General features: G+C 39.5%; 3 protein-coding genes across 11 annotated transcripts in view; 1 reads left to right on the top strand and 2 right to left on the bottom strand.

Moving 5' to 3' along the window:
* uts2r2 (urotensin-2 receptor 2) overlaps positions 1-12,013 on the bottom strand; it is an 83,546-nt gene extending 71,533 nt beyond the window's left edge. For 4 of the 6 annotated variants that reach the window (XR_007937898.1, XM_051939234.1, XM_022201475.2 and 1 more), the window contains exons 1-4: positions 11,891-12,013; positions 5,948-6,174; positions 1,645-1,720; positions 1,467-1,509 (exon numbers count right to left, since the gene is read on the bottom strand). Coding sequence is in view for 5 of the 6 variants with exons in the window: in XM_051939234.1 (XP_051795194.1) it covers positions 1,467-1,509; positions 1,645-1,720; positions 5,948-6,174; positions 11,891-11,973 (429 nt within the window). In the remaining variant the exon portion in view is untranslated. Of the gene's footprint in view, positions 1-1,466; positions 1,510-1,644; positions 1,721-5,947; positions 6,175-11,776 lie in introns of all 6 variants that reach the window. The other 2 variants (XM_051939235.1, XM_022201476.2) reach the window with 2 other exon arrangements.
* A 15-nt stretch (positions 12,014-12,028) lies between these two features.
* hexdc (hexosaminidase (glycosyl hydrolase family 20, catalytic domain) containing) lies at positions 12,029-19,266 on the top strand. 4 transcript variants are annotated; one of them, XM_022201471.2, is made up of 12 exons: positions 12,029-12,295; positions 12,370-12,482; positions 12,579-12,694; positions 12,938-13,025; positions 13,574-13,738; positions 13,817-14,000; positions 15,121-15,192; positions 16,053-16,251; positions 16,389-16,550; positions 16,609-16,737; positions 18,235-18,324; positions 18,862-19,266. In XM_022201471.2, the coding sequence occupies exons 2-12, from the start codon at positions 12,396-12,398 to the stop codon at positions 19,031-19,033; spliced, it is 1,464 nt and encodes a 487-aa protein (XP_022057163.1). In that variant the 5' UTR covers positions 12,029-12,295; positions 12,370-12,395; the 3' UTR covers positions 19,034-19,266. The 4 variants fall into 4 exon arrangements, with proteins under 4 accessions (XP_022057163.1, XP_022057162.1, XP_022057165.1 ...); XM_022201470.2 differs by having other exon boundaries at positions 12,030-12,295; positions 12,391-12,482; XM_022201472.2 differs by having other exon boundaries at positions 12,031-12,295; positions 12,391-12,482; positions 16,630-16,737.
* On the bottom strand, positions 19,195-25,542 carry LOC110956156 (cytochrome b-245 chaperone 1 homolog). The gene is made up of 6 exons (XM_022201477.2): positions 25,381-25,542; positions 21,544-21,631; positions 21,386-21,427; positions 21,110-21,280; positions 20,859-21,003; positions 19,195-20,167 (listed from the first exon to the last, which is right to left on the bottom strand). The coding sequence occupies exons 2-6, from the start codon at positions 21,629-21,631 to the stop codon at positions 20,017-20,019; spliced, it is 597 nt and encodes a 198-aa protein (XP_022057169.1). The 5' UTR covers positions 25,381-25,542; the 3' UTR covers positions 19,195-20,016.
* Between the last annotated feature and the right edge of the window lie 304 nt (positions 25,543-25,846).

The following is a 25,846-nucleotide window of genomic DNA, read 5'->3' as shown; positions in this document are numbered from 1 at the left end:
GCACTATTTCCTGCATTTTTTGTTGAGCTGCTGTAGGGAATTATTTCACCTTTATTTTATATTACTGGCTCATGCCTGTGCCAAACAGACTAACTTCTTACATTTAAGGCAACTTTTTAAAAAATTATTTTATTCTTCAAATTAGATTTGAAGACAATGATAGACTGACATACTGCAGGACAAACTGTACAACACAAACTTGGGAATGAACTGGAAGAAAGATCTTCAATTTTATTTAGAGTATAATTCATTTGCCAAAAACAACAACAAAAGCACTCTCAGAGAGTGCCGTACTCCGCCAAGGCTGCTCAGTCGTATCGTTTCCGATGGCTGAAATCTTAAAAATCTGTGGCAGAAATCATGGCACTTTAGAATGAGGCCAATTAATATAGATGTATCCGCAAACACAACGAGCAATACATGTCTGTGCTCACCACAAGGTAAGTTTTTATTAAAGATTTCATCCATCAGAAATGATACAACTACTGTGCAGCCTTGGTGGAGTGCTTTTCTTGTTAAGCTTGGGAAGATAAAAGAAAATATGGCTGAGTATGAGTATAGAATCTGACTGAAAAAGAACTTAAGGATCAGGAATGAATTGGCTTGTGGCACGGTACCACAGACACTGAAGCGTACTGAAGGAGACTTGCTGGTTTTAGTCTTTCAACCTAAAGAGCACCATTAAAATTATACAAGCAGAGATGCAGACAAGAGCCTCAAAACAACAAAAGAGACTCTCTCATTTAGCTGAATTAAGACATGTGCACATAAACTATGCAAATAACATGAAAAAAATACTTTCTTTTTGAAATTCTTTTGTGTGTTCCACACTTTTGTTTTTATGATGCAGTGTGGGAACTCACTCTCTATTTAGGGCCAACCATTTCAATGGGAGGGACCCATGTGCACTAATATGCACATTTGGCAAGACTGGCTACCAAAGACATAGGCTACATGACAACACATAGGTTACACTAAAGGTGCCATTACTCTATTACTCCTGTATACAATAAATAGTTGTTTGTGACTAATATATTTATGTTAAAAATCTTGAATATTGCACCTTTAAGTGTCTCATTAGTCCATCTGGGTTGGGGACTAGAACACTGTAGAACACTAATTAACGAAACAGTCACTATATCTAGGACTTTATAGTGTTCTTGAATGCACCACAATGGAGATCAAAATGCAATAATATCACCAACAAAAAGTACTGCCTACATATTGCAGGAAGCACTTAACTTTCTACAAGTCTATTTTCATGAAGAACCGATGTTAACCTGGAAAGTAATTCCAAAATGTATGCTGTGCTGTGGAAAAAGGTCAGCAAAATTTCTTTATGGCTCTGCAGCACTGCCTAGGCTCCTCAAAATTTGTGTGTGGACAATTAAGTCACTGAAAGACAGTCAGCTAATCCCTGCTTCAATGTAACATTTTTCCAACAGTTTATTTGGCGATGTACTCACTCCTCCCTCTGACCCAGCCAGCGCCAGTCCCCTCTCAGCCAGTCTGTATCTCAGAGACAGAAAACACTGTGAATAATTCAGTCGTACTGCACCAACAGAAGATGATATCTGGGAAAACTACAAGGCAAGAAGCTGAGAAGGAGATGAGACACACTGTGCTGTGTATGATAGCGTTTACCTCCTGAGGACCTGAGCCTCCTCCCTTGTCACCACGCTGTCTGTGACTGCACGGCCACACTTCTGAGGAGTACATCCTAAGAGTGACATGAAGTACAGGAGAGGATTTTGAGAACTACAGTATCTTGGTAGAACATCCTGTTGGTCTCACAGCATTGTGCATTAATGGCACTAAAGGGTGACCCAAACGTTTGGAAACAAATGAAAAGTCTGTAATCCAAATAATATATGTTATTTCAATAAATCAGTACCACAGATATATTCAGAAGAGTATCAGATTGGTGTAAAACAAACACATAGTGGCCGTCTTGTAACTGGAAGGTTGCCGGTTCAATCCTCGGCCCGTCGTGCTAATGTTGAGGTGTCCCTGAGCAAGACACCGAACCCCTAATTGCTCCTGGTGGGTTGTGGTTAGCGCCTTGCATGGCAGCTTCCGCTATCAGTGTGTGAATGTGTGTGTGAATGGGTGAATGTGACGTATCATGTAAAGCGCTTTGGATAAAAGCGCTATATAAATACAACCATTTTTTTTATTTCGACATGTTCATGTTTGTTTCTTATACAAAGACGTGAACGTTTCCACCACCTGGTTACACTGGTATCTTCTGGAATGTATCTCCATTCATGCTTATGAAGGTTCCTCAAACTGGCCAGTAAATGTTGCCTCATAGTACTTTTTGATGTTTAAAAACATTAAAACTGTCAGACACTTTACCATCAAGAGTTTTAAAATCTGACAATGATGGTCTGCATTTTGAAGTTATGCTCCAGCATACCTGGACCTTATGGTTCTATTAATTTTCTTCTGAGTTACTGCACTCAGCAAATACTATGCTTTTAAGTTATTTTATTATGGTATAACAAAAATGGGTAAAATAAGAGTGACTTCATGCACCCCCAACTGAAATAGACACTGAAGTTAAACTTTGTTTCCAAACTTAAGGGTCACCCTGTAAATTTAAATAAATGAATAAAGTGATTCTATTCTATTCTATATTCAGGCATTCACTCCAACTCCCTGCAATTCTAATTTATTGCTCACAGTCTAAACCTCCCACTGTGTTTTCTTTAGACATTAGGGATGCACAATTGGAACTTGTAAAAGAGTCTTGTGTCTGTGAATATAAATTTTGAGTTTGTCAAGTCAAGAAATCCTTATTGTCCCCCCGGGGCAATTTTTGGTGCCTCCTCTCCTTGCCTCCAATGATGGGATCTAAACTGTTCTCAATGTACACTACCGGTCAAAAGTATGGAGACACTTAGTAAATGTCCGTATTTTTGAAAGAGCTTTGTTCAAAGCAGCTTTTTGTCAATGAAGATAAAATTAAAATTAATCAGAAATGCAGTCTAGACATTGTTAATGTGGTGAATTCTAGTTGGATATGGCTGATTTTTATTGGAATATGTACATAGGGGTACAGAAGAACATTTCCAGCAACCATCACTCCTGTGTTCTAATGCTACATTGTGTTAGCTAATTGTGTTGAAAGGTTAATTGATGATTAGAAAACCCTTGTGCAATTATGGCAGCACATGAAAAAAGCGTGAGTGTTGATGGAAAACATGAAATTGTCTGGGTGACCCCAAACTTTTGAATGGTAGTGTATTTCAAAGGAGATAAGGCAGCCAGCTTTAATTTGTACATTTGCCTAATATCGTGTAGGTCCCCCTTCTGAAAATGGTCCTGACCGGTCAAAGCATTGACACAGGATCTCTTGGGATGTGCTATGGTGTCTGACAATAGGACACTGGAAGCAGATTCTTTGGGTCCTATGGGTTGCATGGTGAGACCTTCTATGGGCTGAACTTGTTCTGGTGCATCTCGCAGATTCTTGATCGGTTTGGGATCTGATGAGTTTGGATGCCAAGTTAATGCCTAGGGCTCTTTTGTGTGTTATCGGGAAGTGCCGTTGCAGTGGGGGTTGGGCTTTGGAACAACGTTTAGGTAAGTGGAAGGTGTCAAAGTAACATCTGCATAAATGCGATGACCCAAAGTGTCTTTTCCCGAAGATCTTTTCATTGCAACAGCTATCAGACAGTGTCATAGCTGACTGTGTTGGTCCTCCATCACGACCAAAGAATGGTAACCTATGTATACTGTTGGTTGCTATTTTGTTGTTGCCACAGCTTGGACTTCAGCCCTTTGATGTATGTGTAAGGTCTCGTTTCTTGTTTGTTGTTGCCTTTACCGGCCTCAATGGTTCTCATGATAAGTGATTGCAAGTTGGAGATGCCGGGTCCAGGACGTGAATATATCTGACTTTTGTGTATATTGTTTAAAATGCAAACCATTCAGTTTGTGTTTTATGGGTTGTTACGGCCCTGGGCCATTGCACTCCTCTTCCATTGATATGATTTGCATTATGAACAGCTGCAAGCCTGTCCAACACCTTCATCCACCCTGCCTCTGTGGTTTTGCCCCGCCTACAGCCCAAATAGCCATAGATGGATTGGTTCCAGATAAACAACCTCCTCCAATCATGCGGCTAGGACCTAGCTGCTAGGTGGACCTTAAAAGCCTCATTCATGCAGTTTTCGCTGGCAGTTTGTAGTATAAGCTGAGCTGTCCAGTTAGCAATTTGTGAACATCAGTGTTTGTGCTTAGCATGCGTGTGGGAGACTAAATGCTAGCTAGTGGTTCTTTGGCATGTTTAGAAACACTTGTTGAGAAATCGCTGTTAGTTTAGTAAGGGGTGCTACTGCACTGTATTTTGGTTAAGAGTTTTTTTGTATTTATTATCTTTTATTTTCTTCGAGTTTATTAATGTCAATTTCTGCGTAAAGTAGCGCTCATTTCCGTTCAACTCCTTCGGTTTTTATATGATATTGTGAACATATCCCTCTCAAAATAAATTCCAGCCTGTCACTCCATAACACATCATTGGTTTTATTTTCTTTTGCTGCCATCTGGACACCCTAGACAGCTGGGCCGGAACAAACACAATGATCAATATTAGTGCCATCTGACTGCGGCTGACATCTCACCTTTATTTGCACTGAAGAGCTGAAATGTTTTGTCAAGGGAAGCATAATAATCAGCGGGTAACAGATTAATCATTATGAGCACTTTTCAAGCAAAAATGCCAAACATTCACTGTTTCTGGCATCTTGATTTTGAGGATTTACTGCTTTTTCGTCCTGTAAATTGAATATCACCTTAGTGTTTATTTTTCTTTAGATCCCAAGACTTGATAGAAACATCAATGTTAAAAATAACGACTTACTGCTGCACTGCTCACTCTCATTACCTCTGTTAAATTGGCAATTGTTTTCAAACTGTGGCTCAGTAATTTTAAAGCCCATGGACGTTGTTGTAACAAGCTGGAGTACAGCTCAAAATAAAAATAACGATGGCTGCAATTTTCATGTTTTGGTACTGTGTAAAAACAGGGATTTTAGTTGGGTTTCACATCTCTTTTCTTTTTCTTTTTTCACCTTGAAGTTCAAGTGTACAAACTGAAAAAGTCTGCTTCCACAGACTGTTCCGTTTTTTTCAACTATTCATTCAGTGGAATCCCTGTTGAAACCTGCACTCTTATAGTACCGGTATAAGTATTACACTGAGTAGACTAGTACTATATTGCCATCTAGTGGATTAAATTTATGCTGTTTCACAGTCAGCTGTTCCAGACATGATAATAACCGGAGTTTTTCAGGCAAGACGAGGCAAGTTTCTTTGTATAGCATATTTCCTACACAAGGGAATTCAAGGCTTTACAATGGCAAAGAAACGCATCAAGGAACTTCAAAATTAATTTTAACAATGATTTAAAAGTTGACATTAAGACATTAAAACCATATAGATAAAACATAAAAGTGTATTAACAGTCAAGAAAATAGATCGAGAATCTAAGAGAAAGCTGCAGTAAATAATATGGCTTTCAGGCCTGATTTAAAAGAGCTGACAGTTTGAGCAGACCTCAGGTGTTCAGAAAGTTTGTTCCACAGGTGAGCAGCAAAATAGGCTATAGCTGAATGCTGCTTCACTATTTTTGGTTCTGATTCTGGACACACAGTAAATCTGTCCCTGAAGACCTGAGGGCTCTGGATGCTTCACATGGAGCCATTAAGTCCAGGATGCATTTTGGGCCAAGACAATTCAGTGCTTTGCAGACAAAAACACATAATTTAACTCTTTCGCCTAAGCACCAGTTTTAATTTCTTCCGATATCAGTAATGTTCTACCTAAAAAACAAGTTACTTATCAAACAGGTGCAGCTTGATCCCATCTCTGTGGTGTTTACACAGCAGAAAGACGTCAAATGGTTACATGACACACTGCGGTGCAAGGACCAGAGTCTCACCTGGGAAACGTTTGTAGTTTTCATAGTCTTCAGAGCACTGGACGCTGTACACTCTGGGCTGAGGAGAGACCAGCTCCCCCTGGCTGACCAGAGTTTCTGTAATGTCACTGTCCAGGGAGGTCACATACAACCATGTTGCCACCACACACGTAAACAAAGCCACCAGCAGCAAGGCCACAAGTCCACGGGAACTCTGCCATGAAGATCCTTGCCTCAAAGCATTACCTCTGACCAAGACAGAAAAAAGGTCGACATTTGACGAATAGGACATCAGTTGTTTATTAGAATGACGAATCAGTGCAGAGAACATCCTACTCTCATTTCTCAAGCATTTGCTGAACCAGTGTTCTTGTATCCCAGAGGATAGCTTCATAATTGCATGAAAAATTGTGGTCTCAAAATAAATATGTGTGACAGAATATCCAAGTATTTGTGCTTACTGCAAAAATAAACATGCAGATGGGCCTGTAAACTGGTGTGATGTTGATCTTTAGTAAGGTCATTGTAATAATCTTCTTCTTTTCCTTTCGGCTTTTCCCTTCAGGGGTCGCCACAGCGAATCAATTGCCTCCATCTAAAACTGTCTTCTGCACCCTCTTTTCTCACACCAACTACCTTCATGTCCTCTTTAACCACATCCATAAACCTCCTCTTTGGTCTTCCTCTCGGCCTCCTGCCTGGCAGTGGGAAACTCAGCATCCTTCTACCAATATATTCACTCTCTCTCCTCTGGACATGTCCGAACCATCTCAGTCTGGCCTCTCTGACTTTATCTCCAAAGCCTAACATGTGCTGTCCCTCTGATGTACTCATTCCTGATCCTATCCATCCTGGTCACTCCCAAAGAGAACCTCAGCATCTTCACTTCTGCTACCTCCAGCTCTGCCTCCTGTCTTTTCCTCAGGGGCACTGTCTCCAGACTAAACAACATGGCTGGTCTCACCACAGTTTTGTAAACCTTTCCTTTCATTTTAGCTGAAACTCTTCTATCACACATCACACCTGACACTTTTCTCCAGCCGTTCCAGCCTGCCTGTACGCGCTTCTTCATCTCTTTTCCACACTCTCCATTGCTCTGGACTGTTGACCCTAAGTACTTAAAATCCTCCACCTTCTTGATCTCTTCTCCCTGTAACCTCACTCTTCCACTTGGGTCCCTCTCATTCACACACAGATACTCCATCTTACTGCGGCTAACCTTCATTCCTCTCCTTTCCAGGGCAAACCTCCATGCCTCTAGCTTCTCCTCCACCTGTTCCCTGCTCTCACTACAGATCACAATGTCATCTGCAAACATCATAGTCCATGGAGACTCCTGTCTAACCTCGTCTGTCATCCTGTCCATCACCATAGCAAACAAGAAGGGGCTCAGAGCTGATCCCTGATGTAGTCCCACCTCCACCTTGAACTCCTCTGTCACACCTACAGCACACCTCACCACTGTCTTACAGTCCTCATACACACGTGGACAAAATTGTTGGTACCCCTCAGTTAAAGAAGGAAAAACCCACAATTCTCACTGAAATCACTTGAAACTCACAAAAGTAACAATAAATAAAAATTTATTGAAAATTAAATAATCAAAAACAGCCATTACTTTTGAATTGTTGATTAACATAATTATTTAAAAAAACAAACTAATGAAACAGGCCTGGACAAAAATGATGGTACCTCTATAAAAGATTGAAAACTATTTGACCAGAGTGACATGATTAACTCAGGTGTGTCATTTAATTGACATCACAGGTGTTTCCAAACTCATAATCAGTCAGTCTGCCTATTTAAAGGGAGACAAGTAGTCACCCTGCTGTTTGGTGAAAAGGTGTGTACCACACTGAACATGGACAACAGAAAGCGAAGGAGAGAATTGTCCCAGGACATCCGAAAAAAATTTATAGACAAACATCTTAAAGGTAAAGGCTATAAGTCCATCTCTAAACAGCTTGAAGTTCCTGTGACAACAGTGGCTCATATTATTCAGAAGTTCAAGACCCACGGGACAGTAGCCAACCTCCCTGGACGTGGCCGCAAGAGGAAAATTGATGACAAATTGAAGAGACGGATCGTTGGAATTGTATCCAAAGAGCCCAGAGCAACCTCCAAAGAAATTAAAGGTGAACTCCAAGGCCAAGGTACATCAGTGTCAGATCGCACCATTCGTCGTTGTTTGAGCCAAAGTGGACTTCATGGGAGACGACCAAGGAGGACACCACTGCTGAAAAAAACTCATAAAAAAGCCAGACTGGAATTTGCAAAAATGCATGTTGACAAGCCACAAAGCTTCTGGGAGAATGTCCTTTGGACAGATGAGACCAAACTGGAGCTTTTTGGTAAGGCACATCAACTCTATGTTCATAGACTCAAAAACCAAGCATACGAAGAAAAGAACACTGTCCCTACGGTGAAACATGGAGGAGGCTCAGTAATGTTTTGGGGCTGCTTTGCTGCATCTGGCACAGGGTGTCTTGAAAGTGTGCAAGGTACGATGAAATCTGAAGACTATCAAGGCATTCTGGAGAGAAATGTGCTGCCTCGTGTCAGAAAGCTTGGTCTCAGTCGCAGGTCATGGGTCTTCCAACAGGACAACGATCCAAAACACACAGCCAAAAACACCCAAGAATGGCTGAGAGAAAAGCGTTGGACTATTCTAAAGTGGCCTCCTATGAGCCCAGATCTGAATCCCATTGAACATATGTGGAAGGAGCTGAAACATGCCATTTGGAGAAGACACCCATCAAACCTGAGACAACTGGAGCTGTTTGCTCATGAGGAGTGGGCCAAAATACCTGTTGACAGCTGCAGAACGCTCATTGACAAATACAGAAATCGTTTAATTGCAGTGATTGCCTCAAAAGGTTGTGCAACAAAATATGAAGTGATGGGTACCATCATTTTTGTCCAGCCCTATTTCATTAGTTTGTTTTTTTAAATAATTATGTTAATCAACAATTCAAAAGTGATGGCTGATTTTGATTATTTAATTTTCAATAAATTTTTATTTATTGTTACTTTTGTGAGTTTCAAGTGATTTCAGTGAGAATTGTGAGTTTTTCCTTCTTTAACTGAGGGGTACCAACAATTTTGTCCACGTGTGTACATGTCCTGCACCACTCTAACATACTTCTCTGCCACTCCAGACTTCCTCATACAAAACCACAGTTCCTCTCTGGGCACCCTGTCATAAGCTTTCTCCAGATGCACAAAGACACAATGCAGCTCCTTCTGACCTTCTCTGTACTTCTCTATCAACATCCTCAAAGCAAATATTGCATCTGTTGTACCCTTTCTTGGCATGAAACCATACTGCTGCTCACAGATGGTCACCTCTGCCCTTAGTCTAGCTTCAGTACTCTTTCCCATAGCTTCATCGTGTGGCTCATCAGCTTTATTCCTCTGTAGTTGCCACAACTCTGCACATCTCCCTTGTTCTTAAAGATGTGCACCAGCACACTTCTCCTCCATTCCTCGGGCATCTTCTCACTATCTAAGATCCTGTTGAACAACCCAGTCAGAAACTCTACTGCTACCTCTCCGAGACACTTCCATATCTCCACAGGTATATCATCAGGACCAAGTGCCTTTCCCCTCTTCATCCTCTTCAATGCCCTCCTCACGTCATCCTTACTAATCTTTGCTACTTCCTGGTCCACAACAGTCACCTCTTCTCCTCTTCGTTCTCTCTCATTTTCCTCGTTCATCAACTCTTCAAAGTACTCTTTCCATCTTCCCATCACACTATTGGCACCTGTCAACACACTTCCATCCTTATCCTTTATCACCCTAACCTGCTGCACATCTTTCCCATCTCTCCCATCGTCTCTCTGCCTTGCCAACCTATACAGGTCAGTCTCTCCCTCCTTACTGTCCAACCTAGAATACAAGTCATCGCAACCCCCTTGTTTGGCCTTTGCCACCTCTACTTTCACCTTACGCTGCATCTCCCTGTACTCCTGTCTACTCTCTTCAGTCCTCTCAGTGTTCCACTTCTTCTTAGCTAACCTCTTTCTCTGGATCCACTCCTGCACCTCCTCATTCCACCACCAAGTCTCCTTATCTCCTTTCCTTCCAGATGACACACCAAGTACTCTCCAACCTGTCTCCCTGATCACATTTGCTGTAGTTGTCCAGTCATCTGGAAGCACCTCCTGACCATCCAAAGCCTGCCTCAACTCTTTCCTGAAAGTCATACAACACTCTTCCTTTTTCAGCTTCCACCATTTGGTGCTCTGCTCTGCCTTTGCCCTCTTCATCTTATTCACCACCAGGGTCATCCTACAACACCACCATCCTATGCTGTCTGGCTACACTCTCATCTACCACTACTTTGCAGTCACTGATCTCCTTCAGATTACACCGTCTACACAAGATGTAGTCTACCTGTGTGCTCCTACTTCCACTCTTATATGTCACCCTATGTTCCTGCCTCTTCTGGAAGAAAGTATTCACTACAGCCATTTCCATCATTTTTGCAAAGTCTACCACCATCTGTCCTTCTGCATTCCTCTCCTGGATACCAAACCTGCCCATGACCTCATCATCATCTCTGCTTCCTGCACCAACATGTCCATTGAAGTCTGCACCAATGACAACTCTCTCACTTCTAGGGATGCTCTGCATCACTTCATCAAAGTCCAACCAGAATTTCTGCTTCTCCTCCAGCTCAAATCCTACCTGTGGAGCATACCCACTAACAACATTGAACATCACACCTTCGATTTCTAGCTTCAGGCTCATCACTTGATCTGAAACTCTTTTTACCTTTTTAAGGCCATTGTAATAATTTACCAGCTATGAAAGGCTGACAGTCCACATAATACTGGAAAAAACTGACATGCTGAGATGAGTTTTTCTGTGATATATGGTGCGATATTTTTTTAAAAACGAAAAGAATGACATCAACAACTCCATTTCAAAGAATTAATTGTTCTATAATAATTGGGTGATCATGTAAGAGAGTGCACCTGCTATTAATATTTAAAATCAGTTTTAAAAATCTAACTCATTTGCAACCCTGTCTCATATGCTGTAACATTAGCAAAGCTTTCCAAAATATTTTTTTGCTCTAGGTGGCATTCATTTGTGGATTTGCACTCATCACCATTCCAGCATCTACATCACAACAAGGCATGCATTCACAAAAGTCATTTCACAGGAGATACACTGTAAAGTAATGCATAATACTGCTGTACCCTTTTTGCTGTTTAACATAAAATTTGTATTGTTCACATTTTCTAATCTACAGGAGGAATTTGTCTGATAGAACATTATTTATTTTCTGAACAAAATCAGTTTTTTTTTTTTAAATTTTGTGCTGCCATATTAAACAGTTTCACATTCATTAGCATTTCCATAGTTGATCAAGAAGCCTAGTCATAAATGTTAGGAGTCATCAGTTCAAAGGCAGAGGGCATTATTTTTGTCCTATGCTATCTTGGATTGTCTGTACAGGACTGCACCTAATGACAAAAATGTACAGATACAGAAACAGTAGACATGTAAAAAGAAACTGAAGTCATGTTCTATTGAAACACCAAAATTTATTTACTTATTATTTTTGTCACAAATAAACTCTAACTAAATTATTCTATTCTTTCAATATTTCTGTATATATTTCTTATTTTTAAAAAAGCAGGTTAAACAAAGGTATATCTACAACAAGAGCAGCACATGCATTTGTTCATGTCTAAGACTTTATTCGCACCTATATTCAGAGTATTTGTTTGCTACTAGCTTATCATGCTTGCTGATAGCATCTGCCTGGCACACGCTCTCCTCTCACACTGTCCAGCTTTGCTCAGGCTGAACATTAGCACAGTTTTACTAGCTTACCTTTTAATTTTTCTCTCTATCTCTGAGGCATTCGAACCCTTCGCGTTTCTCAGTCGCAGTAGAGCCATTTTACCTCACAACATCTGCGACAGATCATTTAGGAGCTATACTCACACACGCTTGTGACTGAACATGCTTAGCACCCCGCCAACTGCTTGTAGCACCACCTGAAGCTCTTCACTTCCTGGTCGCCGCATATCGTCAAATCTGATTGGCTCTCCGGAAGAGAAAGCGCGATGTTCATTGGACCACGTCTGACCCCATTGAGTTGCACTACAGCTGCGAAAACACAGCTAGGCTACAGGGCAGGCTGCTAAATTCTGGTCCTCTTGGTTGTTACTTTCTCCTTAACACACTAACTTTTAACTCTTAGTATGTAGCATTCTCGCGTCAATAGACGGCAGACCAACTCGACTGCCTCGGCTGCGTATTTGCATTAAAGAGAAGTGTTATTTTGTGTACAGAAGTAGGTGTCAGTCGTCCCAATATCTGGATCTGAAGACGATACCAACTGTGCAGGTGAGTCAAACTACAAATATTGTTGTTGTTTTTTTTCAGAATCGCAAATATACCTGTTGCTGCTGTTTTTACAGTGAGATGTACTTGTGTACCAGGCAGAATGAAATGTCCCCCCTGGCCTAAGGGAAAGAAGGTGGTTCACCTGGATTTGAAAGGTGCCCCTCCACGAGTTGAATACCTACACAGGGTAAAGCCTCTTCTGTGATCTGCCCCAACATGTGTATTTGTTCCTCTGTCACTGTCTAATTATTGATATATGCTGTCCACTAATGAATTCCCTTAGCTGATCGAGTTCTTCTCTCAGCTGGGAGTGGACGGCCTGCTGGTGGAATATGAGGATATGTTTCCTTATGAGGGAGAGCTGAAGCTGCTACAGGCGACAGCACAGCCTGCTTACAGGTGCAGCACAACACCTGATGTTCCTTTTATCACTTCTGCTCTTTCTTCTTTACTGTGTGTGTATGTGTGCAGATCAGTGTGCTTTTTCTTATCTGTCTTATCATGTTGTGAGATCCTGTGGTATAATTATAATCCTTCCTGTGTTGGATATAGATAAGGCTTCATGTGCAAGTCTGGTGTGCCATAAAAATGATTAGTTCTCTTTACTGTATGCTGTGTTTCTTTTTTGTTTGCTCATCTTAGCCAAGAGGAAGTGCTGTCTATGCAGGAGCTTGCCAGATCTAAGGGCATGGAGGTGATTCCGCTTGTGCAGACATTTGGTCACATGGAGGTGAAGCAAACTGCCTGCTGTCCTACTTTTTTTTTATCACAAATTATAAATGCACTGTTCAGCCACAACATTAAAACTGACAGGTGAAGTAAGTAGTATTAATCATCTTGTTACAATGTAATATTCTGCTTTGAAACTTTGGGTCTTGGCCTTTGTGTAGCTGTTACTTTGACATGTACCAAAGCCTAATCTAACCAAATCTGTTGGAACGTGATAAATGTCCAAGGCATTGACTCAGATACCAATCTGATCTGTGGGTTACATTGGAACTTGCCTGACTCACAGTGCTCCATTCCTGAAAGCCAAAAGAATCTACTTCCAATATCCTGGTGTCAGACAGTACAGAATACCCCCAGAGATCCTGTGTCTATTTCCCAAAGAGTCAGAGCTGTTTTAGTGCAAAGGGGGGGGCCTACAAAATAATAGACGGTTGATTTTGATGTAGTGTGTGGCTCTAGTTCTTCAGTTAAGGGATGGCGTTCTGTATTACATTCTCTACCTCATATCAGAGCCCTGCATGTTCTTGTTTTGTGCCATTTCTGTCACAGTTTGTGCTCAAGCACCGATCCATGTGGCACCTGAGAGAGACGTCGCACTGCGTGGGAACCCTGAATCCCCACAGAGAGGAGGGGGTGAAGCTGGTGATGGAGATGCTGAGGCAGGTGGTGGAGCTGCATCCTGGTCTAAACACACTGCACATTGGAGCAGATGAGGTAAGGACCGTTTTTATTTCTGTAACTCGTAGCATTGTGCAACACTGGACCTCATGTCCTCGTCTCCATTGCCTCAAGGTGTACATGCTCGGTGAGGGTGAGGAGTCCAAGCTGTGGCTGACTTCTCCTGGACATACAGTGGAGCAACTGTTCCTGAGTCATGTGACCAAGGTGGCCAAAGCTATCAAGAAGGTTTGGTCTCACATAACCATCATAATGTGGGATGATATGATGAGGGGCATGAGCCAGGAGACACTGAAAGGTAAGGAAGAAATTTAGTTGGTTCCCAATAAATGTGGAGGTCACTAATATTTTTTTAAAAACATTTACAAGTAAGTTTAAAGTCTTTAGTTTAGAAGCTTAATTTGAAATAGGATGGAAAAACTAAAAATGTCAGCTGTTTAGAGATGTTTTACACAATGATCTCATGTTATGAATTAACTTACCCAAAACGGACATGAAACAGCCACTTTTTTATCATTTATGTATTGTTTAAGGATTTTGCACGTGTATGCTTTAGGATTCTTCAGAAATTACATAATTAAATAAAATATGATGCAGTTACAGTTAAGACTTTTGATCAGTTAGTTTTACTTTGACCTACTACAGTATTAACATGCCAGATGCATATATACATGTTATTGTACATAGTTATACAATGATACTCACTGAGTCCATTTTCTTTATCAATCTGTTTAACTGTCAATACCTCAAGTACATTTTCATTTTGCTATGACACTTTTATACTCTTAAATCCAGGACTTTACAAGCAAACTACCAATTTTGCAGTGGTATTATTTAGAACAGGTAAAATTTGAATAACACCTCCATTCATTAATGTAGATTCTTAGATCATAATGTTAACAGGTTGAATATTAAGGTAATTTACGTAGAAATATCCAAATTAACCTCCCAAGACCTGAGCTTTGGTTTGGTTTGCATTTTATTTTTTTTCTACTCACCTGGGATAAGGAGTAACCAATAAATATAATCACTGGATAATATCTAATATCTGACTATTTTGTTTATTACGTTTGCATTATATTTTTTTTTACTAGATTTACATTGATACTACTATTTTTGGAGTAGTAGCAGTAGTGGTTGAAGTAGTAATCTTAGTATTATTATTAGTATTAACAATATGCCCTTTTGGGGGGGAAAAAAATCAAAAAACAAAAACCTGTCCACATATGTGGATGTCAGGTCTTAAGAGGTTAAATGTAAAGTATAGTATATAGTAATTTGTTAAAGACCTGCAGAAACCACCACAGGGATAACTGGTGATCTTCATATTTCAACTTTAGAGCCACTACTTGTTTTGGTGTCTTTGCTTTCAAATGCATCTTGATTTAAAAATTTTTCTTTTGTTATCCATGTTACAGCCAGTGGTCTAGTAGGACTCATCCAGCCCATGCTGTGGGATTACACTCCTAACCTGGATGTGGACAAAACTGGTAGGAACTGTGCACAGTATTCAAACCCTGAGCTATTATATATTATCAGATCCACTGTAAAAAATCAAACCGGAATTTAGTCACATAAACTCATCTTTTCTACTATAGTTTGTTGTAAATATGTGAAAGTAAGATTAACTTCTAGTTGTCTTAGAGACCATTTGGAACTTCTAAACATGAGCACTTGAACAATTTTGAAATGAGAATTCGCTGGAGCAGCTTTTTTAAACTGAGAAAATATGAAAGGAAAGCAAGTCTGTCTTTAACCATCATGACTAAACCTTTGATTCAACTTGAACTTTAACAAAGTTGTTCTCTCAAATTTAGTGAACTCAGCTAGTTTCGAAATTTCAAAATTTATCAGTAGAGGCAGGACAAAATATTGATGTATTCACCTCCTCTTGCAATATATTATCAGCACACTGGCACTAGATAGCTATAGTTTTATGAAAGCATGCACTCTAAACAAAAGTCATCTGACCAGTTTGACATGCCAGAGTCACTACTTTAGAATTGCCTGTGGCAGAAGAAAGAAAATCAGACAACTAATTACTGAAATGTCACATTAATAAAAATGATTAATAGTTATTATATGTGCATGCTTACACCACAGTGAAATGAATGAATAAGTCATTCCTACTTTTTTGCCTTTTTAGGAGTATTTTTTCTTCTTCAGCTACTTAGATATCAGGATGTATTGTAGATGATTGTCTGGGAATCTATCACGTATGCTAACGTGCCATCAATTTCATCTACAACATATCGTGTACTATTTCATGATTTCTAACTCCACACAGCGGATGACTTCAAAGAAATAAGTCAACTAAATTATTGAATACTCTCTAAATTGTGTTTTCCAGTGTCTCTACTACAGAAGTACTGCAGTGCTGGTATGGCAGATGTTTGGGCAGCCAGCTCCTTTAAAGGGTCCACTAGTGTTTACACCTGTGTGACTTGCACACAAAGACATGTGGACAATCATTTGCAGTGGCTGAAGGTGGCAGCGTCTCTTTCTCCTAGTGTGAACCTGAAGGGCATCGCCATCACAGGCTGGCAGAGGTAGGAATCAGACAGAGTTCTATAAGTTAAAAGGCTGCTGTCACATCATACAGTTAAGGAAACAGTTTCAGTCAGATATTATACTCGTGCAATAAGTACAAAGTTGTTTACTTGGTCAATTATGTGCCTACTGTCAGGTATGACCATCTATCAGTGCTGTGTGAGCTGATGCCGGTGGCTCTCCCATCACTAGCAGCCTGTCTTCAGACCCTCCTCCATGGTCAGTTCTGTGCTGAGGCTCACAGCAAAGTCACTGAGGTGCTGGGGATTTCTGCAGTGGAGGTGGAGGCCATGGAGAGGTGAGATTTTGATGAGCAACACAGTCGCTTTACATGAGTTTCTCTATGTTAATGGTAGTTTGCTCTGTATGGCCCTCAGGACATCTGCAGCCAACTCTTTGTTCCCAGGAAGGAGGCTGGCCGAGTTAATTGTGGAGCTTAATTCACTCCTTAATTCAGAGGATATAAGATTTTTTGAAAGCAACATGTGAGTTATGAGCAGTGATTATAACATTTTATTTCTACTGTTGTATTTACCCTAGAGCAGAGGTGTCAAGCATAAGGCCCATCCAAACCCAGCCCACCAGAGGGTCCAAACTTTACTTTGTAAAATGTACCAATCACAGAGGTGAAAATGAATCCTTACGGTGAAATATTTAAAGACATTGAACAATATTATGTTAGTCAGTAGCTTCAATATGACAGAGTTTGGTTTGGTGGAACCCTATTGTTGACGGACTGCCACAACTTTATGCATTTTATGTATAAATTTTACACGTTTACAAGGCAAGGGGACAAATTGCTCTTCTCTTTAATAGTTCCCACTTTAGTTTCTGTGATGTATCAGTTCAGGTGTTCAGGATTAGTACACAGATGTGGTCATGCCACAGATGTGGAAATGAATGTAAATTTAAAATGATTTCTAGATCTTGACAAGTTGTAAAATACTAGATGGTTGAATTCCAGATACCTGCAACTAAATGTTTAGTGCCTTTGCAGATATATTGTGATCTGTAGATTTTAATACACAAATGATAAACTGAGCCACAATATTGTTAAAATTTCACTTATTTTTCCTAAGAAATTTCAGGTTCACAATGTTTCGTAAAAAGATAGTTCATTAAATGTGAACATTTTCAGAACATACTTTTTTGCACGAAAACAAATGGAAATATTTGGAGTTGTGGTTATTTATTGTGTTATCATGCTATGATTTTACTGATCCAGTCCACTTGAGCTCAAACTGGGCTGTATGTGGCCCCTGTGCTAAAATGAGTTTGACGCCCCTGCCCTTGAGGAATAGTGTGACATTTTGGGAAATGTGTTTTTTTTCACTGATTAATCAGTATTTCTGTACACAAAATATGAACCTACAGCCTGTGGTGGGCTAGCTTAGCTTAGCATGAAGACTGGGAGTAGTTTAAAAAAAAAAGCCAGAAAATCTATTCAAAAATTATAATAGGCTGCTTTCCACTGCAGAAACTCGGAGTAGGTATTTTTTTTCTCCCTTGAAAACAGCTCTGAAAGAGGTTCTTCATAGGAGGTTCTCGCAGTCAGAACAAGGACAAAGATTCAGGCTAAAGTTTCTACAGTCATTAATAGCCAAATGTTTGTCTGTAAATGTTCTGTGCTCATGAAATAGTTAATCATAAACCCTCAAAAAGGGTTTTGCTTTGTACTTTAGTTTTCATACAAATCGAACAAACTACATGAACTTTATTATTTATGTGAGCTTTAGAGGTTCTGAGCATGCTTCTATTTCTGTTTGGACATTTCCAAACAGAAATAGAAGTAGTATCATTATATGTTGGCTGTGACTACGTTTCCAGTTGTTATGTCAAGCTAAGGTAACAAGCTGCGAACAGTAGCTTCATATTTTGAATACAGAAGCATCCAAATTGTGACGCATTCCTGTAACATTTGCATAGTTAACTGTTGATATTCTTTTGCAGCTAAATAACTGTATGTTTTTATGCTACTGCAGGTTTGTAAGAGGATGGTTTAGTCCGTACCACCGACAGAGGAGGATCGTAACGCCACTAATGGCAATGCAGATACGCAACCAAGCAGCAACGTGAGCTTACATTTCAAATTTTGGAAGTTCGAGTTTAAAAATTACCTGACATTTTGGCTTTTACCAGTAAACACAATATTATGAGAGACTTGAGGATACTGTGTGTAAATGTAGCGCACATTTCTTCCTGAAGTCATAACACAGGACGTTTTGTCCTTAGTTAACCATCAGATTTTATTCTCATAGCTTTGTCAAATAATGTTTCTACTCTAAGTTCTTAATTTTTTTTCAGAAACTTTTCACCTGAATTCTCAAAATTTGGTCAATGGTCCAGACTAAAATGTGTAAACAGCTTTTTAAATGAGTGTCGTGACATCTGTTCTTAAGAACACTGAGTTAAATGACCTCAGTAGTCCTTCGACTTTTACCCTAATACGAAATTAAGGTTGACATTTGTGGTCAATTTATAAGCCAAAATACCTTCTAAACACCAGTAAATTAGAATCGTCATTGTGAGCATGTTACCTGACAAAATTTAGCATTCAACTTAAATTGTAACTTGGCTTCTAACTTAAACCCCATGTGGACATATCTTAGGTATTTGGTGATGTTACAACAGAAGGTGGAGGCAGTGAAGGAGGAGATGGTTCATCTTTACCCAGAGTCTACAGCCCAGGAGTGGATAGAGGAACACGTCAGCACTGTAATGGCTCCTCTGCAGAGGATAACAGAGGATATCGGAGCCTGTGTGAAGGAGATGGTGCCATAGAGAAATCCTCTACTTCAACATTAAACTTCTATTTGATTCAGTCAGATACTGGTTTCCAAATTTCAGCCGTAAAATGAACAAGAGTGATTTTTGTGTGATTCTGCACTTATCTATATGCATGTGAATGGAGGTAAGTTAAGCAAAGACAGGAAGAAATATACTTAAAGTACAAAAGAGCTTTATATATGATTTGCAAATGTATGAAAATAAACAGGAACAATAAAATCAACCAACAGTTAACAAAAATGTTCAGATTTTTTCCTTTCAAGCAGCACATATCAGCATTCACCATCAGCCCTGTTTCATTATACTTTTTTGGGGGGGGGAAGTGTTTGCCTGAGATTCAGTCTTTGGTTCACAAAAAAGTATAGAAAGGTAAAAAGACATAACAGCAACAGACCCCAAAATTTCACACTTAATTTACTCTTAACTGAGCTCAGAAAATCCTTCATGCTCAATTACAGTTTACACATGCATTCAACTGGATTGCAGACTGGGTATGAATAAACATGCAAAAGGGTGACCATGAACTGGGTGACCCAGAAAACTGTGGGAAAAGCACTTTCCATTGTCATATAAACACTTATTAGAGTTCAGTAGGAAGGCACAGAAAATCTATAATCTGGAGTGTATTGTCAAACAGTAATTAGTAACTGTTTAAACATGACATTCATTTACAGAAAGCTACAGTGTACAGAATGGAAAAAATCACTTTCATAAGACTTCCTGGAGCTTTTTTTATTATTTTAACAAAATTAATATGGAAATGACATTCAAATGCACTTTAATTTACCCAAAACACTGAAAAATATAAAGAGGAGGTCAGTGTGGAGACACTGAAAGAGTCCCTGAAGTGTCATGCACATGCTTATAGATTATTTTGTGTTGAGAGCATCACTAAAACTTTGTCCCCTGGAATGCTTTTGCAGTATCATGATGCCCCTAACGCAATACACCCAAAGTTACAGGAAAATTGCATGAAATCAGTGTTCATCTGCTTCATCATCTGAGTCAGTGCTGTTGTTCAGAGAATCTTCCTCTCCATACTCGGCCTCGTACTCCTGCTGCCTGCGTTGCTGCAGCTCCTCCAGCCCCAGGAAGCGTTTCAGCAGCGTGGAGAGCGCCTCTACATCACTGATGGATGGAAGAACAGAAGGAACGGGGATATGCTGGGTTATTTTTTTATGTTAGTTCTACAAAGAAATTTTTGCTTCACATATTATTTTAATTAACGGTTTGATATTATTACTTCACCAATCAGCGTATATTTGCCCGTCTATTAGCAACATTATTCAAAAACGGACTAACGGATTTGGATAAAATTTTCAGGGAAGGTCAGAAATGACACAAGGACCAACTGATCACATATTGGCAGTGACAGTCTGAATCCAGGGATTTGTTAAATTTTTCTGTATTCACTGTAACTGTCATAGTTTCAGTGACGCCACTGTAACTATGACAAGTGAACACTACGTCAGCTGTCTGCTGACGATCACATAATTGCGATCCTACTACAAATTGACCACTACGGACTTATCAGGACTTATCCAGCCGAAATGACACAAGGAACGACTGAATAAATGGTAGGGGTGTTTCTACATGTTTCTGAGGTAATTTTTTACTAAAGATTTCATCCGTCGGAAATCAAATAACGATTGAGTAGCCTTGGTTTGGAGTGCTTTTCTGCATAACAAATGTAAATACACTGAATGGCAAATAATGTAGAATGAAACCCAGGGCCAAGTAAGAAAAAGGGCTTGATTCTACAAGAATATTATGGGTTATAACTTGAACATGTGGGAACTACCAGCTGCAGAAAACCAACCTGCGTCCCCCCAGAGTGGCGCTTTGAGTGAGTGGGTAGGAGAAGCCTGCAGCCATCCGCAGCATCAGCAGATAACCTTTTCCCAAATACCGAACCTTCTCTTCCTGGACGCACACATCACACAGCTGGGTCAGATCCAGCACAACTGAGAGAGAGAGAGAGAGAGAAAGTATTAAGATCTAACGCTTTGCCCTTTCACCTCAATAACTAAGACTTTTGTACTGACTCACCTACACTGTGATGTTACTGACCTTTCTCTTGCCCCTTCCTCCATAACGTCAGAACTAAGGTGTACAAGCTAAAGGTCTTGAGCTCAATCAGGCTCTTGGTTTTGTCAAACACAGCTTCCTCCCACTCCTCCATGTTCTGCATGGCCACAAACAGGCAGCCGGTCACATAGAAAAGTTTCCACAGGATGCTGTCTGTGGGATTCACACAACACAATGAGTGAACATTAAGCAGATGGAGCTGCTGTAAACAAACGTGAGACATTATTTTGAGGGATTGTGTAAATTTTGTTTGTGTACCTGAACTGTAATATGCAGCTGCCAAACCGACAGATGCGATACCTGTGATCAAATAGACAGGTTTTCATTTTGGAGACAATTCAGTCAAAGGGGTGTATTAACTGAAGACTTTTTAAGTGGATGTTTAATGCTTTTATGTGTTTCAGAAGCAAACCTACCAACAAGAAGAGACCATGAGCGAATCCCTGGGGACCTCTTAAGGTGGAGCAGGGTGGAGCTGTGCTCTTCTACTGTCATGTATCCCATCTGAACAAAGGCAAGATCCTGAATACAGTGCTTTATATACACACACTACCGTTCAAAAGTTCGGGGTCACTTAGAAATGTCCTTATATTTGAAAGAAAAGCAGTTTTTCCAAAGAAGATAACATTAATCAGAAATACAGTCTAGACATTGATAAAGTGGTAATTAACTATTCTAGCTAGAAACGGCTGATTTTTTTAATGGAATAGCTACACTACCATTCAAAAGTCTGGACACACCTTCTCAATTAATGGTTTTTCTTTATTTTCATGACTATTTCTTACTGAAGGCATCAAAACTATGAATGAATACATATGGAATTATGTAGTAAACAAAAAAAATGTGAAATAAGTCAAAACATCTTTTATTTTATAGATTCTTCAAAATAGCCACCCTTTGCTTTAATCACTGCTTTGCACACTCTTGGCATTCTCTCATTGAGCTTCATGAGGTAGTCACCTGAAATGGTTTTCCCTTCAAAGGTGTGCCTTGTCAAAGTTAATTTGTCGAATTTCTTGCCTTCCTAATAGGGTTGGGACCATCAGTTGTGTTGTCCAGAAGTTAGGTTGGTATACAGTTAACAGCTCTATTTAACAACTGTTAGAATCCATATTTTGGCAAGAACCAATCAGTTAAGTAAAGAGAAGCGACAGTCCTTTACGCACTGAAGGTCAGTCGGTCTGGAAAATTGCAAAAACGTTCAATGTATCTCCAACTGCAGTTGCAAAAACCATCAAACACTATGACGAAACTGGCTCACATGAGGACCATCCCAGGAAAGGAAGACCAAGAGTCACCTCTGCTGATGAGGATAAGTTCATCCAAGTCACCAGCCTCAGAAATCACAAGTTAACAGCACCTCTATTAGAGCTCAGATAAATGCCACAAAGAGTTCTAGTAGCAGACACATCTCTACATCAACTGTTCAACTGTTCAGAGGAGACTGCACCAATCAGCCCCCTATGGTCAAACAGCTGCTAAGAAATCACTACTAAGAAAAAAGCAACAAACACAAGAGATTTATTTGGGCCAAGAAACACAAGGAATGAACAATAGACCAAGGGAATCTTCAGTTCCACCCGCCGTGTCTTTGTGCGACACAGAAAAAGTGAATGGATGGTCTCCCAATGTGAAGCATGGAGGAGGAGGTGTAATGGTGTGGGGGTGCTTTGCTGGTTACACTGTTGGGGATTTATTCAAAACTGAAGGCACACTGAACCAGCATGGAAACCACAGCATCCTGCAGTGATATGGCATTCCATCCGATTTGCATTTAGTTGAACCATCATGTATTTTTCAACAGGACAATGCCCTAAACCCAATCCAGACGGTTTGGGTAACATGGGCCACAGAGTGAAGGCAAAGGGGCCAACAAGTGCTCGGCATCTCTGGGAACTCCTGTACATTTCCTGGACATTTCTAAGTGACCCCGAACTTTTGAACGGTAGTGTGTGTATACTGTTGGAAAACTTTTGACTGGTCGTGTATATGTATAAAAGCTAACTGTACGTGATTATAATACCCCTACAGTAAAGGCCTAGTTCACCCAAATCACAAAAAATACATTGTACATCAATATTACATCAGTAATACTTTCCGGTAATGTTAGCCTCAAAGGTTTCAGCTGCCACTTCAACAGGTCAATGAATATGTTTAACATGCAAAGCTCAGGCAACTATACAGAGAACCCAGAGTTTCACAGGATCTAAAACCATAAGCCTTACTGTGCATTGAATATATAATTTGTTCATTTTTTTGTTTCCTTTAAACAGCAAACATTTTTGATGTTTCATACTAAGAAAAGAAAGCAATTTCTGATAAATACTTTACTTGCTATTCTTGAGGCTCATTCTTGCATAAGACACTTGAAGAGCTTCATCTAGATTGGCTCATTTACACAACACCTTGTAATTAAAAAGTCAAGATTCTGTCTGTTTTGCACAACAATGAAGTGACATTTTTAGATATTTCTTTTATTTCTTGCTGATCTTTCCTGAAAATAATGGGTGTTTCTAATAAGCTACCATTTAGTAATCATTTTAGTTTTTTATACACATTTCCTCATTTGACAAACATCTTTTGTGAAAAAGAGTGTTGAGTTAAGGATTATGAATCAGTAAACAGAAGCCATACTGTGAGTTGTCCTTAATTTCCAATGAGATCTGTCTTTAGACGACACTTTAAGACAGCCTAAATGTGTCTAAATCTAATTCTAAGACATTCATTCATTCAGTTTTGAGCTTTAATGATGAACATTTATAAGTTAGTGGGTTGAAAACACAGCCACATTATCAAATTTGGGCTAAGGTAGGGTTCTACCTCTATACAATGCACAGTGTGAGTAAGATGAGCGCAGTAGGCACCATCCTCCGCGGCGTGTTTACCCAGCAATAGCCATTAACGATAATCTAGTTACTCAAGATAAACCAGACATGTTGCTGGTAAACGATTAGAGCCCTTTTCTGCATGAAGAAATGGCCCCAAAACTGAGATCTGTTTGTTTGAGACACATTGTTGCCTTCAGACCTTTGATTCAGTACAGATCTACTTCTGTTGCATTGAAAATCAGCCTCTTTCAAGAAGTGGGGGGAGAGTCATTCCACGAAACTGGTGCCTTTTCAACTTTGAAAATGTAAAATTTAAACTATATTTAATTTTTATTTTTTAAGTAGCCAGGAATCACAGAAGGTCTAAAATGACAGGAAACTATATTGTGCCATCTCAGGCTGTGTTATTTAATATTTGTTAATTATGTCAAATCCTGTTACTGTGGAAAGGTAACAGGGTTGACAGTAACAGGGTTGACCATTTTAAACTAATTTGCTTGTAGCTAGCTAAAATAAATGCTAGTTAAAGTGCAAGCTATGTACTTTGAAAGATAATTACTTGTAGATATTGATTATATTTTGAAAAATAGAAAATTGATTATGTTTATATGTTAAAAACTGGTAACAGGATTGACGTTGTATGCTTGTCCCCCCCTGGTTAAACCTTGAAAAAACTTCAAAATACCAAATCAGAGACGAGAGACACTTACTTGTCAATGAGCTGTTAGCATCCTGGTTCCGAGATGATGCAACCTCCTTTAAATCCTGTCAAATCTGGAATGTACCATTATTTTTATAGGGTTTTTTAAATAGGGTAACAGGGTTGACACGAAATCAGGGGACGCCGATAAATTGGTAATTTATAATGGTTAATATATATTATTATTACCAAAAACACTGTTTTACAATAAGATCATACTTTAAACTACATGTAAATGTAAAAATTTTAACATTTTGCCTACATTTTACAAATGAAAAATCCTGTACACATACAACAATAACAGTGAGGGACAGGCCAAAAACCTCACCCTCTTCAGCATGAAAGTAATTTAAATTAATTAAAATAACATTTCACTGACTTTAATTTGATGTTATATTAAGGAGAGAAGACAGGGTAATGTTATATTTTTAAATGAAATATTAATTTGTTGTTATCATAACTGTATGACTGATTATTTCTTGGGGACGCAAAAGGCACCGATTTCATGGAATGACCCGGGAATATATCCGTTTCTGCCTCTCGATCAATTTTTCTACGTTTAGGTAACGTGATCCTTTAAATCTAAAAGCACTCCAAGACAAGGAGGCTGTTGTTGCTGCTGATGGTGTTGATGGTTGGATGTGATGTCCTCACAGCACTGTCTCACCACAACAATTTAAGACACTAATATTGTGAGATGTTGTATCTTATCTTGTATCGCTTACCTTAAAATGTTCGTTGTTTTCTATAAACCTGGGTCACTCAGCGTTAGGAAAAGAGCATTAGCAGAAGGAAACGCATGCAGTGAATCAGGAAGTTCTGTTCATATTATTGCAACAACAAAACCAACCGTCCTGAATGGGTGATTCTTCCTTCCTGGAACCGTCAGCGCTGATTGGTCAATTTCACGCTGCTTTCAAAATAAAGGTTTATGGAGCAATCGTGAAATAAAAATCATGTGGTTATGTTATCTGTTTCCTGCACTAGCTTTTTTGATTTTCTGCAACTGAGAAGCGATTTGAAATGATTAGTTATCATCTATTATCAAATTAGGCTTCCGGTTATTTGAAAATGACGACATTTCGTCTTGTTTTTAATAATTATTTAAAAGAAATACGTGTAGCTAGATTATGAGTTTTATATTCCTGACAGTATTATAATTTATTATATTACTGTAGCGGGCTGCACAGT

This window comes from Acanthochromis polyacanthus, chromosome 19 (genome assembly GCF_021347895.1).
Source record: "Acanthochromis polyacanthus isolate Apoly-LR-REF ecotype Palm Island chromosome 19, KAUST_Apoly_ChrSc, whole genome shotgun sequence".
In the NCBI taxonomy this organism is placed as follows: domain Eukaryota; kingdom Metazoa; phylum Chordata; class Actinopteri; family Pomacentridae; genus Acanthochromis; species Acanthochromis polyacanthus.
This window is presented reverse-complemented; position numbering and strand designations above follow the sequence as displayed.

Coding starts and splice junctions, on each gene's coding strand:
- hexdc (XM_022201471.2), top strand. CDS start 12,396: ATGAAATGTCCCCCCTGGCCTAAGGGAAAGAAGGTGGTTCACCTGGAT. Junction 13,739..13,816: donor TGCACATTGGAGCAGATGAG/GTAAGGACCGTT, acceptor CATTGCCTCAAG/GTGTACATGCTCGGTGAGGG. Junction 16,738..18,234: donor AGATTTTTTGAAAGCAACAT/GTGAGTTATGAG, acceptor ATGCTACTGCAG/GTTTGTAAGAGGATGGTTTA.
- LOC110956156 (XM_022201477.2), bottom strand. CDS start 21,631: ATGGGATACATGACAGTAGAAGAGCACAGCTCCACCCTGCTCCACCTT. Junction 21,428..21,543: donor CTCATGGTCTCTTCTTGTTG/GTAGGTTTGCTT, acceptor ATTTGATCACAG/GTATCGCATCTGTCGGTTTG. Junction 20,168..20,858: donor GCCACTCTGGGGGGACGCAG/GTTGGTTTTCTG, acceptor TCCATCCATCAG/TGATGTAGAGGCGCTCTCCA.